Source organism: Symphodus melops, assembly GCF_947650265.1.
Source record: "Symphodus melops genome assembly, chromosome: 1".
Taxonomy (NCBI): Eukaryota; Metazoa; Chordata; class Actinopteri; order Labriformes; family Labridae; genus Symphodus; species Symphodus melops.
This window is the reverse complement of record NC_136691.1, coordinates 28,594,330-28,613,321: the sequence shown is the minus strand read 5'-3', so window position 1 is coordinate 28,613,321 and position 18,992 is coordinate 28,594,330. Positions and strand designations below refer to the sequence as shown.

The window sequence follows — 18,992 nt, the reverse complement described above, 5'->3', positions numbered from 1 at the left end:
CCAAACCATGACAAACTGGGCCGATACAAAACAAAATATTGGATCAATTTAACATGAAAGACCAAACAAACAAAATTAGCCCTTTCTATTTTATTCAATTTTGACAATGAATGAATGAATGAATGAATTTATTAAAAAAAAAAAATTACTTGAAAGCACAATTTACCAAACTATGTGTTGTAATATAATCAAGAGGAGTTCAATGTGTATTTGTGAGTTTGATGACACTTCAGCATGTTATAGTAAAGTTGTTTATTTTATTTTATCTAGTTTAATGATAGAAAATTACTAAAATGGCATTAAGGCACATTTCCCAAAGCCATGTGCTGTAGTTTGTACACAATGAAGACATTTATTTATGATAGGTTTTTTTTACAATGCAGTTTAGAAAAGGGATGTTATTGAAAATCATTTACATTTAAAAATCCTCAAAATTTTGTAAAAGTATTATATTTCCAAACTAATCAATGTAGTATAAACAACGAGAGATAGCATATGTGTAAAATGATTTTTTGCTCAACATGCCTAACATTTTCTGTTGATTACATTATTTTATGTAGACTAAGCCCATTTATGATTTATATTTCCATACAACATGAACTGTAAAATCAAAGTAATGGACATGGGGGATGAGACTTTTACTGGGGGGACGATATAGATCGATTTTTTTTTTTAAGGGGAGCGCCGTCCAGCCCCGCCCCCCCCGCCCCAACTCAACTACTGCCTTTATATGCTGCTATTCTGTACATTATATATCTTAATATCTATATGTAACTTCTCTTTTTAATTCCATCTATCTGTCTGTCTGTCTCTGTTTGCTGCCGCTTCGTGTTTACACATCTGAGTTAACGCCTGCAGGTTTGACAACGTATTTATTGACAGTTTGTTTAGTGAAATTAACTGCAGGGTTAATTTTGACAGTTTGAATGTTTGTGACATCATAACAGTTGCTGAAAACCAGCCAGGTCAGGTCACCTGTCATTACTTTGTCATTACATTTAACAGGTGACGAAGTTGTTTTTTCTGCCTGAAAGATGTGGAGATTCTGCAGCAGACATCTGGTGAGTAACAAAATGTTTCATTCAACCAGTTCAGTTGTATTTGGACGTAGTGTGTCACCATGAACTGCTGTTTCAGTTGTTGACCATACAAGACTTTAAACAAAAGAGCATTAGTGTATTCTGAAAATGATCTGAAGCCAGTGCAAAGACATGAGATATCGTTGTAACATTGGTTCTTAAATGGTTGAGCTCGAGGAGCCTTTGTCCTTTGTCATCGTTTCAGTTTTTAAAAATATGTTTTTTTTTCTCAACTTAAAACCGATTGTTAATGCTTTCAATAACGTCAGCACTGTTTGTTTTTACTTTTCTAGCTTCTTCCCTCTGAGGTGTGATGGTTGTGGCTTATCGCTTAGCATATTTTTACATTGTATTGTCCTCCATTTTTGTTGTTGCTGTTGCTTTTTGTTGTTTGTATTATTCAGCCCGTTTTGTCTGTGGTATGTTATCTATTGCCTTTGAATTGCTGCAAAATAAAACATTTTACAAAGAGAGTACACTCTTCTTTATAAAATGTTTTATTTTGGACCCCTTTGAAATCAAGGTGATACACCCCTAGGCGTTGATCCTGGTATATTAAATGTCATTATAAAAGAGGGAAGAGACAAAACTGTTCATGTTCTGGTCCAGAATCAGACCGTGTGTGTGTGTGTGTGTGTTTGTTCTTATTTGTTTAACAAGTTAGTGGATGTTTCTGTTAAATTTCACAGTCACTAACAATGCTGTTGATAATGTTTCCCTCAGGTGAAGGTGGGGATGTTGAAGCCCAAGTTGCTGAAACCTTCCGCTCTGCTTACATACAGAAACATGAGTAAAGAGCAGGGTCTGCCCAAACTGCCTGTCCCCCCTCTGAAGCAGACCTGCGAGCGTTACCTGGAACTCGTGGAGCTGGCCGTGGAGCCGGCCGAGCTGCGGAGAACCAAACAGCTGCTCGAAGAGTTTCAAAAACCAGGAGGAGTGGGAGAGATGCTGCAGAGCGGTCTGCAGAAACGAGCAGAGACGACAGAGAACTGGGTGAGACTGAGAGGACACGCTGTAATCTTGTCCATGGCAATTATTTTCAATAGTTTTAAAGTTACATAGAAGCAATGTCCGTCGCTTTCTATCGTATCGAGTCTATCTCTCCACTACATATTCCATATGTAAGTAGTCTCTTCACTCAGCGAACAATGATTACACCTTGTACCTTACATTTTGTCTTACAGGAAGATGACGCCAAACAAAGAATAGTCAAACATAAACACTGCGGGAAAAACTGTTTTATACTGTTTTCGTGAAGTTAATTTCTACTTTAAGACTAAAATGTGTCGTTTTCATTTCAAGCAACTCTTTGATTTCAGATCGAAATGTTCAACAAAATAGTTCATCGGATATACACTCATTCATAAGAAAAAATACCAAAGCTTTTAATGGTTGAGCATATTAACAGAAGAGACCATGTCACTGAATGATGGCAAAAAAATAAAACATTCATTAATAGTAATCAAAGTAAATTGTTGAATTAATCGTGATGTTGATTTGATGTCATATCGAACAGCCCGATATTGTGAGTGTTATTCAGGTGATGTCAATAACAACACCATTGCAGTTTCCTTATAGAATAGAATAGAATGCCTTCATTGTCATTATACATATTTTACAACGAGATTATTTGGCGTCACCTTAGAGTGCACACAGCTAAAAACAAAAACAACGAGAAGAATAATATAAAAAGTGACTCTAGTTAAGGTAAGGTGGGATGTGTGTGGTACTGTAGGACTCATTTACAGTTGACGGTAAGGCTGAACGATTTTAGGAAAAGATTGAAATGGCAGAAATTGTGATTTCGATTTGTATCACGATTTTCTTCAAATCAAGCTTGTGCAATGTTCTCAATGTACAAAAACGTTGACAAACATGACAGGAAATTGCATCATAGGCCTACCAGTTAAAACTTTAAATGTAAATCTAAATTAGAAGAATGAAAACTGAAGTCAAGAATTGATTTCAGATGCATTTACTAAGAAGAAACACACAGACGGTGTGATGTTCTTGGTTTTAGCATCAGTTTGACAGATATCTAATTATAAGTGATGATATATTTTGTGCCTTTGAGGTTTCCGTAGGTAACTTAGTTCACAGAAGTTATGCAACAAGAGAAACATTTGCCTGTGAGCGTCATTTCATGTTCAGGTCTTGCATTGTTTCTCTTGAGTATGTTTAATAAGGTTACAACATGAGATAACAACATACACATTCACGATGCTAACCGCTAGCATTCCTATTCAAATTCTCAGACGTTAGCATCAAGCTAGCGGACTTTTCTGTTGTTTAGCATATTATGAGATGAATAACTTGTGTTTTGATGTCTGTTTAGTTTTACATTGCTTCCTTTATTAAAGACTGGACAAAGAAACTTCAGCTTCTTTATTGGAGGAAAACTGTTCGCTGTCTGTCGAGCTGTGTATCAGGCTAAAGAAGTCATGCACACATGCACGGACGGCTGTGGCTCAGCGGGTAGAGTCATCGTCTCTCAATCAGAAGGTCGAGGGTTCCCCCTGCTCCCCCAGCTCCTGTGAGCAACATGTCCGATGTGTCTTTCGGTGTATGCAGTTCGCTGCTCCTGTGGTCGAACGCTTGGTGCGCTAGTTGCCCCACGGGGATAAATAGAGTTTCAAAAAAAAATTTAAAAAATAGACTGGTGTAGTTTTGAGACCTAAAACCAGGAAGTGAGTTAGCATTTTAGACTGAGCCGTCATTTGCAAAACCCTGGTCAAACCAGCCGCCCGATCGCAATACGATGCGGGGACACACACATTTCGGTTATATTCTTTGTTTTATTTTTAAAAACCATGCAGTAAAATGTGCTGGGAATCACAGGGGTAATAGTCGGGGCCCTTGGGTACAAGAATCCATTAAAAGATCTTTGTCACCTCTTTTACATTTTTCAGAATAAAACACTGAATATGACCAAAATTTCTTATCTCTCAATGAAAATTTAGCAGATTTCACCTTTAATTTTCTCAAAAACTGTACAGTAAAATCTGCTGAGAATCACAGGGGTCATAGTCGGGGCCCTTGGGTACAAGAATCCATTAAAATATCTTTGTCACCTCTTTTAGATTTTTTTAAAAATATAACACTGAATATGACCAAAATGTCTTATCTCTCAATGAAAATTGGGTGACACTTACCTTTAATTTTCTCAAAAATGGTACTGTGAAATATGCTGGAAATGACAGGGATAATAGTCAGCGCCCTTGGGTACCAGGATCCATTGAAAGATCTTTGTCACCGCTTTCAGATTTTTCAAAATAAAATACTGAATATAACTCAAATTTCTTATCTCTCAATGAAAAATTGGCAGAATTCACCTTTAATTTTCTCAAAAATCATACAGTAAAATCTGCTGAAAACTGGAGGGCTAATAGTCAGGTCCATCAGGTTCAATGATCTATTGAAAGATCTGTGTCACCTTTCACAGATTTTATATTAAACATTTCAATATGACCAAAATATCATATCTCTCCTTGCAATTTGGAGTGAATTAAATTTGAAATATCTCTTAAACTGTTTAGAAAAATACATATCTCTGTCAAGAGCCATAATAATTGTTGTAATTCACTGTTTCATTTATTGTCACGTCATGTTTCGAAAATACGCAGCCGTTCTCCTGCTTTTTGGGCTCTCCAAGCACCCATACCGTAAGTCCATGAATAGACGCACATCGTATTTCGATCCGGCGGCTGGCTTGACCGGGGTTTTGCAAATGATAGCTCACTTGACCGCAGTCATTTTAGCGCCATAGGTTCCTTACGCTAAAAGTCGATGAGAATTTTGAATGGGTTTGTGTTTAGACGCTGTTAAAATATCACCTATTTGTTCTACTCAACATGTCATAAAAGAAATCTGACTCCTTAATTTAGTTACCTCGATTTTTCCACGTGCTCGTTGTCGAGAAGATAGGGATGACAGGAGGATGTTTCAGGTCTCAGGTTAACACAATTTTATTAACCTGATGAATCAAGAATAGAAGTTACAGAGTCTCTGGGTTCAACACTACGTGTCCCTGACAACAGACAGATGCTGGATCAGTTCACGAAGTCTGAACCACGACTATCTTTACCTGAACCCTTTTATACACTAGACCAGTGGTGTCCAAAGTTTTTTTCTTGCGGGCCAAAATTGTCGCGTTAGAATCGCTCACGGGCCACAGGGGTTTTTTTGGGGGGGGGGGGGGGGGGTTTAAATATTGGAAGGAACTTTTTGTATTTTGACCTCTTCAAAAAATAATGTAAATACACAATAACTAATTGCAGTGGGAAACTGTTGTGTTCTAATTTTTTGGAAAGAATAGTCAGGCTTTTATAGGTCTCCCTCGCTAACATGAAAAAGAAAAAAAAGAATGAAATATGCCATCTGATGAGGCCTGGGGCCAAAATCTTCTGATTCTTCGATTTGAAGTCAAGGGCCACAAAAAATCCACTCAAGGGCCACAAATGGCCCCCGGGCCGCACTTTGGACACCCCTGCACTAGACAGAGATTATCTAACAAAATTATGCATTTGAGAATGTGCGGTGTCCTTCCTCCGATTGGGCAGCTTTCCAGATTATGCGCCTCCTGATGTTTGGTTCTGCTTCTCTCATTGGTGCATCATGCTCCCGAATCCTTTCTCCAATCTGTAGGGGAAGACACATCCTGCCTGGCATGTTTCTTATCACAGGAAGACGTCTAGTCTATTCATCATTTCCTTTTAAGCAACAAACCATTTGAGTGATTATCTATCAAGGTCCACTGAACCTATCAATGTGGATGAGTGATTAACTATTCAGGGCCTTAAACTAAACCTATGTTTGATTTGGTGGTGAGTGATTCAGTTTAAAGGGCCACATCAAACACATGTTGGAATGTGCACTCACTCCTACAAGCCCTCTTCACAGAATACCTTTAACCTCTGAACTGAAATCTCAAACTATTAGGTTAGAACACTTTGAGTAAAACATGATATAATATAAATGTGAACAACAATCATTCATACAATGGATATCTAATCATTCCTTTGTATTTGGTGATCAAACCTTTATTCAATAATACATTAATGTAGTAAATACTTTGATTATAAGTAGAAAGAGGCCTAATATTCTATCAACGCCTGAAATAAGGTGGTTAACACAAGCTGAAGAGATGTTGATGTTTTGTAAGACGAGATAAACTACGTGTGCTAAGACCCCACTTGTGAATTTTAAAGTTTTTACGCGAACTTCAAACAGCGGTTGCTAACGAGTAGCTAACTGAAACTACAGTGGTTTTTGCAGACATTAAACGTCATCACGCCGGGAACTCCCATAGGCAAATTTTCAAAGGAAACACCGGTGCCATTTTTTCGGGTTGGCCTACAAAAATACCTCATTACTACACCAGTCTATAGAAGATGTTAATGACAAAGAGTCTATTGTGAAGCCCACAGCCTCAGACAAACTAAGCATCCGATCTTACTGCACTAAGTCTTCAGTTCAATCCCTCTGTAGTTCAAAGATTACGTCTAGACATTCAAGCATATCTTCTGTTAACAGACAAGAAGTCGCTGCTGAAGTTGCTGCGAATGCAGCCACCTTAGAAGTTATGCTAGAGCAAGAACGTCAGATTGAAGAGCTCCAAAAACTTGAAGCTGAAGCTGCAGAGAAACAAAGAGTTGTTGAAGCTAAGCGGAGACAATTAGAAAGGTTAGAGACAATAAAGAAGCTGAAGGCTGCTAAGGCACGGCAACAAGTGTATGATCAGAGTGACAGCTCTGATGAAAACATGAGTGAGCTTCTCTGTCAACCCATCATACAGAAGAAGAGAGAGAGTGTGAAGCATGAAAGTCCATTGCGCTGCTACTCTCCACCAAAATCTGTGACACACCCAAAGCAAGAAGACAGCACAGCCATACTCGTCCGAGCACTGGCAGAGTCCATCAGTGACTGCCAGTTCAGTGACAGTGACAAAAAACATCCAACTTGCCTCCATGACAATCGTACCAAAGAAGAACGGATGTCGACCAGACCTGAAAGAGCAAAGAACAGTGACAGGTCTAAAGAGAGATGGGCGGATCATACACAAGGTAGAGCACAAACCACATTGAGTGAGGCAACATCGAACCGAGTCATTCAAGATGTTAAGAACACACACACATCCACAATCATTCCTGTGTGGGTCTCAGCCATAAGTGAGCCAGATCGTGAGGTTCTTGTGTACGCACTCTTGGATACACAAAGTGACACGACCTTTATTCTTAAAGACACAGCAAGATCTCTCAACACAAAGAATGAACCAGTTCAACTGAAACTGTCAACGATGGCATCAAGAAACACAATCGTCTCAAGCTGGAAATTAAATGGTTTACAAGTGAGAGGATTCTACTCAGACAGAATAGTTCGTCTGCCAGTGACCTACTCAAGAGAGTTCATCCCTGCAAACAGAGATCACATTCCCACTCCAGAGACTGCAAGGGCATGGCCTCATCTTGAACACATCGCAGATGAGATTGCTCCTCAGCAAAGTTGTGATGTTGGCCTTCTAATTGGATATAACTGTCCTCAAGCTCTCTTACCACGACAAGTTGTACCTGGTGAAGAAAATCAGCCCTTCGCACAGAGAACAGACTTAGGTTGGAGTGTAGTTGGCTACGGTAACCCATGTCTTGACTGTGGAGATGAGATAGGAATAAGCCACCAAGTTATCGTCAAGCAAGTGATACCAGGTCTCCTGTCTTCTTCAGATCTCACAAACGAAGTACACTACGTCTGTAGAACCCAGGTCAAGGAAGCAGCTACACCAACAGACATCATCAAGGTTCTGGAGTCTGACTTTGTTGAAAGGACTTCAGATGATAGTCACATCTCACAAGAGGATCTACGGTTCATATCAACAATAGAAAGTGGCATCAAACTGAAAGAGGACGGTCACTTAGAAATGCCACTTCCTTTCAAGAAGGGAAAACCAAACTTACCAGATAACAAGGTCTGTGCCATCAACCGAATCAGATGTCTAGAAAGGAAGTTAAGGAGAAACGAACAGTACTACAAGGACTACAAGAAGTTCATGGATGAGACCATAGCGCGTGACGATGCAGAAAGAGTTCCAGAGGCAGAAGCGGGTAATACCCCAGCCTGGTAAATTCCACACCATGGGGTGTATAACCCACAAAAGCCTGGAAAAATACGCGTTGTCTTTGACTGCTCGGCAAAGTTTCAAGAGACTTCCTTGAATGACCATCTACTAACTGGTCCCCTGTTGACAAACACCTTGGTGGGAGTCTTATGTCGTTTCAGGAGAAACCCTGTGGCAATCATGTGTGACATAGAGCGCATGTTCCATCAATTCCACGTGAAAGCAGAAGACCAGGATTATCTTCGATTCCTGTGGTGGGAGGATGGAAACCTTGAAGCCCAACCTTCAATCTACCGGATGAAAGTCCACCTGTTCGGTGCAGCCTCCTCACCAGGTTGTGCTAATTATGGGCTCAAGCACCTTGCTACGGAAGGACAAGGACAATTCAGTGAAGACACTATCAAGTTCATCCAGAAGGACTTTTATGTCGATGATGGCTTGACAAGCGTGGCATCTGTAAGTGAAGCAATCCAGCTAGCCAAGGAAGCAAGAGAACTCTGCAGCACTGGGAAATTGCGAAGTTCACGTCAAACAGCAAAGAGGTGTTAGCAACGATTCCAAAGGAAGAGTGTGTAGATGCTGCAAAGAATCTTGACATGGCATTGGGTGAGCCACATGTAGAAAGAGCACTCGGTGTACAATGGTGCGTGGAGTCTGACGAGTTCCAGTTCAGAGTGGTCGTAAAAGGAAATCCACTTACTCGAAGAGGAGTTTTGTCAACAGTTGCTTCAGTGTTTGACCCACTCGGATTTGTTGCACCGTTTATCCTTGTTGGAAAGCAGATCTTGCAGCAGATGTGCCGTGATAAGCTCAGTTGGGACGATTCCTTACCTGATGACCTTCGACCCCTTTGGGAAGCTTGGCTTCTGGATCTGCAGAACCTGGCTGGGATTAAGATCCCAAGATGTTACATTCCTTCAGGCTTTGAAGTCCAACGTTATGAGCTACACCATTTCTCTGACGCCAGCATGTCGGGCTATGGAGAGTGCTCATACCTTAGGATGGTCAGCACATCAAGCAAGGTCCACTGCTCCTTAGTCATGGGAAAGTCAAGAGTGGCCCCAACTAAGGTGACAACCATACCAAGGCTGGAGCTATCAGCAGCAGTGGTAGCTGTCCGCACCAGCGACATGCTCAAAAAGGAGCTGGAGATACACTGTGACCAAGAATTCTTTTGGACGGACTCCAAGGTCGTTCTTGGATACATCAATAACGAAGCCCGGAGATTCCACGTGTTTGTTGCAAACCGTGTAGAACGTATCAAACAAAGCACAAAGTCTTCACAATGGAAGTACGTGACATCTGAAGAAAATCCAGCTGATCACACCTCAAGAGGGCTCTCGGCAGAGCAACTTCTAGTTTCAAATTGGTTCAAAGGTCCAAACATTCTCTGGCAGAAGGAGCTACCAAGTGAAGAAATCATGGTGGGAGAGATTCCAAGCAGTGATCCAGAGCTCAAGAAAGTTTATGTTTTTGAAACCAAAACAAAGGAACTAAGGTCACTGTTGGATCGTCTGCAGAAGTTCTCTGACTGGTCCAGAGCTGTGAAAGCTATTGCGAGACTCAAGCGCTGGGCAAGGGTGACTAAAGGTCTCGAAGCAAGGTCTTCTGAAGCCACTAGCTTACAGGAGAGGAGAGAAGCAGAACTGGTTATAATTAAGATGGTTCAAGAAACCACCCTCTCCCAAGAGATTCGGTGCCTTCAGCGGCACAAAGAGGTGCAGTGCACAGACAGATCCAACAAGCTACACAAGTTGAATCCTTTCGTGGATGACCAAGGCATCCTAAGAGTGGGAGGTCGCTTGACTCATGCTCTCCTACATCCGCATGTGAAGCACCCTGCCATTCTCCCAAGAGACAGTCACATTTCATTCCTGCTTGTCAAACATCATCATGAAAGAGTACATCATCAAGGAAGAGGAATGACAATCAATGCACTGCGAGCAAATGGCATATGGATTTTGGGATGCAGCAAGGCAGTGTCATCTCATATACACAAGTGCATCAAGTGCAGGAAGTTCAGAAGATGTACTGAAACACAAAGGATGGCAGACCTCCCAGAAGAGCGGATGCAGACAACCCCCCCATTTACTTACTGTGGGATGGATTGTTTCGGGCCATTCTACATCAAGGAAGGAAGAAAGGAGCTTAAGCGCTATGGACTATTGCTTTCCTGTATGTGTTCCAGATCTGTGCATATTGAGATGCTTGATGACTTGAGCACTGATGCTTTCATAAATGCTCTACGTTCATTCATCGCGATTCGTGGAACAGTTCGCCAGATAAGAAGTGATCAGGGAACAAACTTTGTTGGTGCAAGGCGCGAGTTTGCTGAAGCGTTGAAGGAGATGGATCAAAGGGAAATTAAAGAACTTGGATGTGAGCTCATTCTGAACACCCCAGCTTCAAGTCATATGGGTGGAGTCTGGGAAAGACAGATTCGCACCATTAGAAGTGTCTTGACGTCCATTCTTTCACAGTCATCCAAACAACTTGACTGCTCCTCACTGCGAACATTCCTGTATGAAGTCATGGCAGTAGTGAATAGCAGACCTCTGACCACTGACCATCTCACTAATCCATCAAGTCCAGAACCCTTGACACCAAACCACATACTAACCATGAAGTCAACAATCATCTCTCCACCTCCTGGGAAGTTCGTCAAGGAAGATCTCTACCTCAGGAAGAGATGGCGCAGAGTGCAGCTCTTAGCCAACAACTTCTGGTCACGCTGGAAGAAAGAATACCTTCTAAATCTTCAACAGAGACAGAAGTGGACTAAGGACCGCAGAAATGCCAAGATCAATGATGTTGTTCTTCTCCAGGATGATGCAACGCAAAGGAGCCAGTGGAGGCTAGCTAAGGTCGTTGAAGTGTACCCAGGGAAGGATGGCAAAGTAAGAAGACTCAAGCTGCTTATCAGTGACTCAACCCTAGATGGTAAGGGAAAGCGCACATCCAAACTTGTTTACCTAGAGAGACCTATTCAGAAAACAGTTACACTGTTGGAATCAGACTAAATATTTCAGTATACAATACTCACTCTGATAGAATAAGGTTAGTTCATAGTTTAGAGTTAATATTAAAGGTAATGTTTCACAATACATGCTTTGAGAAGTTAAAGGTAAAAAATCACTTTGGTGATTTGGTGGGAGTGTAACTGCCGCTCATGGCTAGTTTTGTTTGGCCAACCTTTTATTGTTTTATTGTTTCTGCTGTCGCTGAGGCGGAACTAATTATTTGTTTGGCTCGTTCCGCACGTACCTGTTATGCCGACGCACCTCAAAAAAGAACGTGCTACAGGACGACGAGCGGAGTATGTTAGACAAGATAAACCAAGACATTGAACAGAATTTAAAGAAGATTCATTTAACCCAGGATTAGCCTTCTAGATAACAAGCAGCCTACGAGTTCTCACGGGTTGGTCCTTGGGCCGAATAAACCTTGTCCATTAATCAAGACCTCGTGACTTGTGTCGTTATCTGGGGGAGCTACAGACGGCGTGTGTAAATTAGTTGACACAACAGCTCCTGGGTCAGGAGAAGCACTGCCAAGAACCGCGGCTTTGGCGATCACATGATCGCGTTTTCTGAAATCGCGTTTTCGATCAGAAAACGATAAATCGTTCAGCCTTAGTTAGCAGCATAATAAATTTGAATGGATATAACAGAAATATCAAATTAGTTATTGCACAGTACAAAATGTAAACTATAGCAGGATGTAAAATATATAAATCTTTGCACTGTATGAAATGTGATTTTAGCAGTATATATGATGGGTTGAATAATATAAATGTCCCTAAAGCTGAATCTATCAACAGACTGGATAATATTAACGCAGCATATCACAGCTGTGGTTCTGATCTAACAGACAACACTGAGACTCTGTGCAGGCTGAAAGATAGACAATTTAATGATCAATGTGGAGCCATTATATCCCCTTCAACAGATTTCATAAATTCCTTCCCACTTTAGATATTTCTATACATAGTGTGGAGAATCACATCACCTTTACTCTTTCAATGTCAAACCTCTATGTGAAGAACAATTCCTCATTCTACTGTCAACTGAGGCCATACATTATACTTTTGGAATACCTCTAATGACATTCTTCTCTTCAAATATGGTCATAGCTTCTCAGAATAGAACATAGTCTGCTAACAGCAAAGTCACCTCTACAAAGTGTAACCAAACTGAACGTATTCACAGAAATTTGTACTATCAATATAAAATGTAAAAATATAAATATTTGCACAGTATGAAATGTAAAACTATAGCAGGATATAAGATGTACAATATAAATATTGCACCGTATGGGATGTACACTGTAGCAGAAATTTAAATATAGCACAGTACGATGTAGACTATAGTAGAAACATACAATATAAGTATTGCACAGTGTGGGGTAAATTATTATATAAACATTACAGTCTGAAATGTAGAATATTTCACATGCCAGCAGTGTGTGAGGGTGTGTGGTAGAGGTAGGATGGTCAATGCATGTCCAGGTTCAGTGTGTTTACTTCTCTGGAGGAGAAGCTGCACTTGAGTCTGTTTGTCCGAGCTCAGACACACCTGTAGCGTCTGACAGAGGGCAGCATGTCGAACAGGTGGAAGCCAGGGTGAGAACTGTCCTTGACAATGTTCCTCGCTCTGTTCAGGCAGCGTTGTAAATTTCCTTTTAGGGAGGGGAGAGTGCAGCCGATGATCATCTGTACTGTGTTGATTACTCTCTGAAGCCCCTTCCTGTCTGCTTCAGTGCAGCTGGCGTACCACACTGTGATGCAGTACAGCAGCAGGCTCTCTATGGAGGAGCAGTAGAAGTTCACCCGCAGTTTCTCATTGAGGTTGTTCTTCCTGAGCACTCTCAGGAAGTGCAGGCGTTGTTGTGCCTTCTTGGTGATCTCCGCGATGTTTGGGGTCCAGGAGAGGTCAGCAGAGATGAGGATGCCCAGGAACTTGAAGGTCTGGACCCTCTCTACGCAGACACCGTTGATGTAAAGGGGAGCTGGATCTGCGCGGTGCTGGCATTCAGTGCCAGGCTGTTCGCTGAACATCACGTTGTCAACTTCACAGTCTCATCCCTGAGCTGAGCTGTAATCAATGAAGAGTAGCCTCACATAGCTCCCCTGGTGTTCCAGGTGGCTCAGCGCAGTGTGGAGAGCTATGGCGATGGTGTCCTCTGTGAAACAGACCCGTCTGGGCCAGCAGGAACAGACCTGAAACGAGACACAGGGTGATGGCGGCACGTCCAAGGGGGTGAGCAAGGCTGTGGTGTCCTCCGTCGAGCGAGGTGATCTCCGTGGATGTCCTTTATTTACAGGACAGAACAAGACGTAATCTTTAGGATCTCTTTCAATATCTTTCAATAGTTTCAATTCGGCAGAAAAAAAAGATGAAACAGGAGGGGACAAACAGGTGGAGACCTGGAGACAAACAGGTGGTTATGCTTTTTGGTTCTGGTTGAAAGACAGGCAGCTGAGTTCTTTCCCAACTTCAGTTGATTAACAGTTTTTTGGTTCAGGCAAGTAAAAAGGATGTTACAGCAGTCAAGACGTTATGAGATAAAAGTATAAATAATAATTAATAATTAACAGTTAAAATTCTTTTTTTTTCTGAGCTGTTAAAAACATGAATGTACAAGCTCAAACCAGACACCCAGATGTTTTATTTTGATATAGCAACGACTAAGACGTTTAACTATTTTTAGTAACATGATAATTAAAGGGATACTACACCCAGTGAAACACGTATCTGTAGTGAAATTGAGTCATACGTGTAGTAGAAATGTGATTTTTTTAAATTTTATTTGGTGCCTTGACTGAGAAAAAGCAGAAAATCTATTTTAAATTGATTTGAATCAAATACTACAACTCCCAGAATGCACCGCGCCGCAGGCCACTATCACTGATCCCACTGAACACCAAGTTGACATCGCCCACCAGAGCAAGCCTTCAGGCTACAAGCTATAAGCTAACTTGTTTGCAGGTCCAGTGAGACTTCTGAACGTACTTTGTTTTCTTTCGAAATGGTGAATTATTGTTTTGTAGCGGGGTGTTTAATGTAAATGAATGAATTGATGCAATGTTTAAATTGGCTGTGGGTGAATATGGCAGCAGAGGAAACCGACACCCGAAGTAAGACTATATTTCTGTAGCTTTATTGGATGAAAACATGAGAAACTAGACTTGTAGTTCTTCCCTGCCAGCCGAAAATTCTTTATGTGATGCAATATGATGATTTTTGCAAAGAAAAACATATTTTTCTCGTCTCAGGACAAAATGAGGGCTGGATTCAAGACCATTCAACTCTAATACTTTGTTTCCAAGCTTCATACAAATTGGTGAAGTATCTCTTCAAGGCCCCGTTTTTGTAAAGTGTCTCGAGATAACACTTGTTATGATTTTGTATACAAATAAAGACTGTTTTATTGATTTAACTCATCAGGTGAGTTAGAATATGCCTTCTGTCCTTTAATGAACTCTCTCTGTGTGTGTGTGTGTGTGTGTGTGTGTGTGTGTGTGTGTGTGTGTGTGTGTGTGTGTTATTGCAGCAAACTGAGTATTACTTGAAGAATCAATACCTGAGGAAACGAAAGCCTTTACCTATTTTTTCAAATATGGCATGCATTTTTCCCGGAAGAAGCCACATCGAGGGACAGATCAGGTAACACACACACCCACACACACACACACACAAACGCCGGCGCGCACACACCCAACCACATACGCAAACAGATACAATACTTTTGAAGGGGGCGCCACTGAGCCATCTTGCAATTTTATTTTATTTTTTTACGAAACTGCTAAAATATCAAATTTTTCGCCAGGCCCGATGACCTTGGATATTTTGGTGAGTTTCATTCACGTTCAGGCAGTGAAAAATGGTGGTCAAAAAGGCGGAAGGAAAAAGAAAAGAAAAAGGAAAAGGAGAAAAATAGTCGTAAGGGATACAATATGGTCCTTCGCACTGGTCAGTGCTTCGGGCCCTAATAACATAAAGGGCACTTGGAATATCTTAAATTGAATCATCAGAAGAAAAAAAACAAGTGCTGGATTCCAAAAGGAATTCACTGACAATGGTAAGATAATTAAAGACAGTGATGAAGTGGTGGCAGGCTTCAACAGATTCTTTGTAAACATAGGGCCCAAACTGGCTGATGAGAGAATCCCTCAACACGGGGGCAGTGTCTCAGAATTCTTTAAAGAAAGAAATCCAGCTACTATTTTTCTGAGAGACACGGATAAAGCCAAAATTCTTGACATTATCAACAATTGTAAGAACAAAACGTCAAGGGATTGTGACGATATTGATGTTTTTAATTAAATAAGTAATTGTAGTTATAGCAGACCCAATAGTATATATCGCCAACCTCTCACTGAAACTGGGCTCTTTTCCCATCAAGATGAAAATAGCCGAAGTTGTTCCCATCTTTAAAGCTGGTGATATTTTCCACTGGATTGGACAGTTTTATTGACAAATATGAGATCTTAACTGATAGTCAATAAGGTTTTAGACCAAATCGATCTGCATCTTTGGCTCTAATCGACCTTGGGGAAGAACTAACAACCAGTTTTGATGAAAAGAAGTTTGCCACAGGTGTTTTCATTGACCTTAAAAAGGCCTTTGACACAATAGATCATCACATTTTGCTTCAAAAACTGGAAAGGTATGGAATTAGAGGAATAGGGCTCAGTTGGATAAAAAGCTATTTAGAACATAGACAGCAATTTTTGCATATGGGAGAGGAAAAGTCAAAGCTCCTGAATACAAAATGTGGTGTACCACAAGGTTCAATTTTGGGATCTATTGTACATAAACGATATTATCAATGCCTCTAATAGTTTGAATTTTTTCATTTTTGCAGATGACACAAATCTATTTTGTGAAAGGAGAAAACCTCCAAAATCTGTTGAAGATTATCTCAGAAGAGCTAGCCCATCTAAAATTGTGGTTTGAGTTAAATAAATTATCTCTCAATGTAAAGAAAAACAAATTCATGATTTTTGGGAAACGCAGAATTCCAGAAGACTTAACCATCAAACAGTACGTGTGATAACACCAGAATAGAAAGAGTTTATGAAAACTCCTTTTTGGGAGTAATGATTGACAACAATCTCAGCTGGAAACTGCAAGTTAAACGCGTTAGCTCTAAATTGGCAAAGAGCAATGCTATACTTTGTAAAGTAAGACACACATTGAATCAGAAAACAGTGTATATTCTATACTGCTCGCTTTTTCTCCCATATTTGTTCTGTTGTGCTGAGGTTTGGGGTAATACCTACAAATCCACCCTAAAGACAATATGCACCATGCAGAAAAAGGCAATGAGAATAGTTGGCAATGTTGGCTATAATGCGCACACAAATGATTTATTTCAAAAACTACAACCGTTAACATTTATGGATATAGTGGATTTTAAGACCACAAATTATGTACAAAGCTAAAAACAAATTGCTCCCAAATAATATACACAAATGTTCAAAGAAAGAGACAGTAGGTTTAATTTCAGAAGGAGAGGAAATTTCTCACAATCTAAGGCATGCACCACACTCAAAAGCATGTGCATATCTGTCAATGGGGTGATTCTGTGGAATATTCTACCTGCAACAATAAAATAAAGTCAACACATTAAGCAATTCAAAAGAAAGTTTAAAAAATTTACATCAATTGAGGTGGACATGGGAAGAAATGTCTCATTTCCACTTTAAGAGGTTGATTTGATTCGCCATAAAGTCTGCTTTCTGTCCTTTTGCAAATATTTTTAGTTTTTTATGTATTGTATCTGTCTTTCCTGAACTAATTACCTCCAATGATTAAGCTTTTCTCATTTTGGAGAAATGATAGGACCTTGGCAGAGTAAACAGTAGCCATGTCAAAGTTAGATGTGAAAAAGGGGAAGGTAAACATAAGCTTCTTCCTTCTCCTTTTTTGAACATGCAGCAACCTTTAATTTCCTTATTTTCTGTTTAAAGATTTGTGAAATATGCTTTATTACTGATGCTCATCTTCAAAATTAAATTTCATTCATTCATTCACAATTGTGTACGCACAAAACTTGAACAGGAAGTCGATCTGCAGTTTGAATGGAAAAAACTTGATTAAAAATTTTAAGGGTTTAACCAAATGTCCCTAATGCTAAATCTCTAAAACAGACTGGATGATAGAAGACGGTATAACCCAACTGGGGCTCCGACAGAAAATACTGAGACTTTGTGTCAACTGTAGAACAGACAAGTTTAATGATCTCTGTGCATCCGTTAAATACAGTTCACAACATACGCAACACATTCCTTCCAGCTTTAGATTCCTCTACACATGGTATGGAGAATCATATCACCTTTACTCAATCTCTCATTACACCGAGCTGAGTCAGTACATTTTACTTCAGAGACATTACATATGATTTACGTTTCTTCAAGTATGGTCATAGTTACTCAGAATAGATTGTAGTCTGCTGACATCAAGATCATTTCTACAGAGTGTACCCAAACTGAACCAATACACAGAAATTCGTACTATCAAAAATAAACAAGCAAAGCAAAAGCGCAACCTGTCCAGTTGCGTTCAATGACGTCTAAGAAGCTAAAAGAAAGTTTTCTAATTGTGCCCACAACTCTTAAAAATATGCTGTGGAGTTAGTCAGCTGAATCCTCCAATGCTTGAATTCAGCATGTGAAGACTTACAGAGCAGCAGGGAGGAGTAGATTTGTGTCCTCTGATGTCCCACACATGAAGAGAAGGAACAATGGGAGACTTAAGCTTCTAAAGCCCGGGGTGACCCCATTTGGATCCACCTTAGGTCCTCTCCAATGAGAAGACAGAGAATTAGGGCTCCCCTTCCTCTCACATGTAGATATCCCTTTTACTTCCCTAATAACTTCCCTAATAATAACTGTAGTCAGGCTTCTCAAAAGGGGTACAGGCCTGAATCCTCTGTCCAGTACATGGCTGGTCCCAACAGGGACATGGCTTTTGAGGGAGCTCTGCCGGGAGGTAAGGTGGTGGGTGAAGACGGAGCACTGAGGGAATGTTTTTTTTTCAAAATCATGTTCGTTTTAGAACCCTGCCTTTAATGTTCCCCCAAACAAACAAACAAACAAACAAACAAACAAACTAACAGGTACATATGAGAGGAGTGAGAATGAAGGAGGTTTCATATTATAGTTGAGGATTATATCAGATTATATTCTCAGTTAGTCAGTGATCTCTGAACATTTGTCCAAATTTAAATAGACCTTTAGAAGACCAGGAAAAAAGAGATACAGATAATGGATCGATGAATGCATATGTGAAAACTTTAAGTAGTAAAAGAGAAACCACAGGGTACTGACGCTCAGCCTCTGATAATAATAATTCTCTGGTATTATTTTGTAAATTTGACAATAACAAACAAGACTAATGCATCATAATTATGATCAATAATAACAATAATAATGATTAATAATGCTAAGATTAAAACATGCTCTCTGCTGCTCAGGTGTGCTGCTGATGTCATCTCGGCTGTCTTGGACTATAAGCAGAAAGTTGAAATGTGAGTTTATAATATTTTATTAAAAACCTCAGTAAATGTGTTACACTGTCATGTTTGCTGACTTCACACTGATAGTAAAATGAGATGTCCTTGGATCAATTTGAAGTGAGAAAAACAACAGCTCGTTTAATAACCCATCCATCCATTATCTGCCGCTTATTGATGGCCAAGCTCCTCACCCTATCTCTAAGGGTGCGCCCAGCCACCCTATGGAGGAAGCCCATTTCAGCCGCTTGTATCCAGGCTCTCGTTCTCTCAGTCATGACACA

The 18,992-nt window shown here is 40.3% G+C and overlaps 1 protein-coding gene across 1 annotated transcript in view; it reads left to right on the top strand.

Annotated features, from left to right (window-relative positions):
* Positions 1-1,000: 1,000 nt before the first annotated feature.
* Positions 1,001-18,992, top strand: part of LOC306830241 (carnitine O-acetyltransferase-like) — a 31,775-nt gene continuing 13,783 nt past the window's right edge. The window contains exons 1-4 of the mRNA XM_079353608.1: positions 1,001-1,061; positions 1,803-2,072; positions 14,743-14,855; positions 18,670-18,723. Of these exons, the coding sequence (XP_079209734.1) occupies positions 1,035-1,061; positions 1,803-2,072; positions 14,743-14,855; positions 18,670-18,723 (464 nt within the window). The 5' untranslated portion in view covers positions 1,001-1,034. The remainder of the gene's footprint in view (positions 1,062-1,802; positions 2,073-14,742; positions 14,856-18,669; positions 18,724-18,992) is intronic.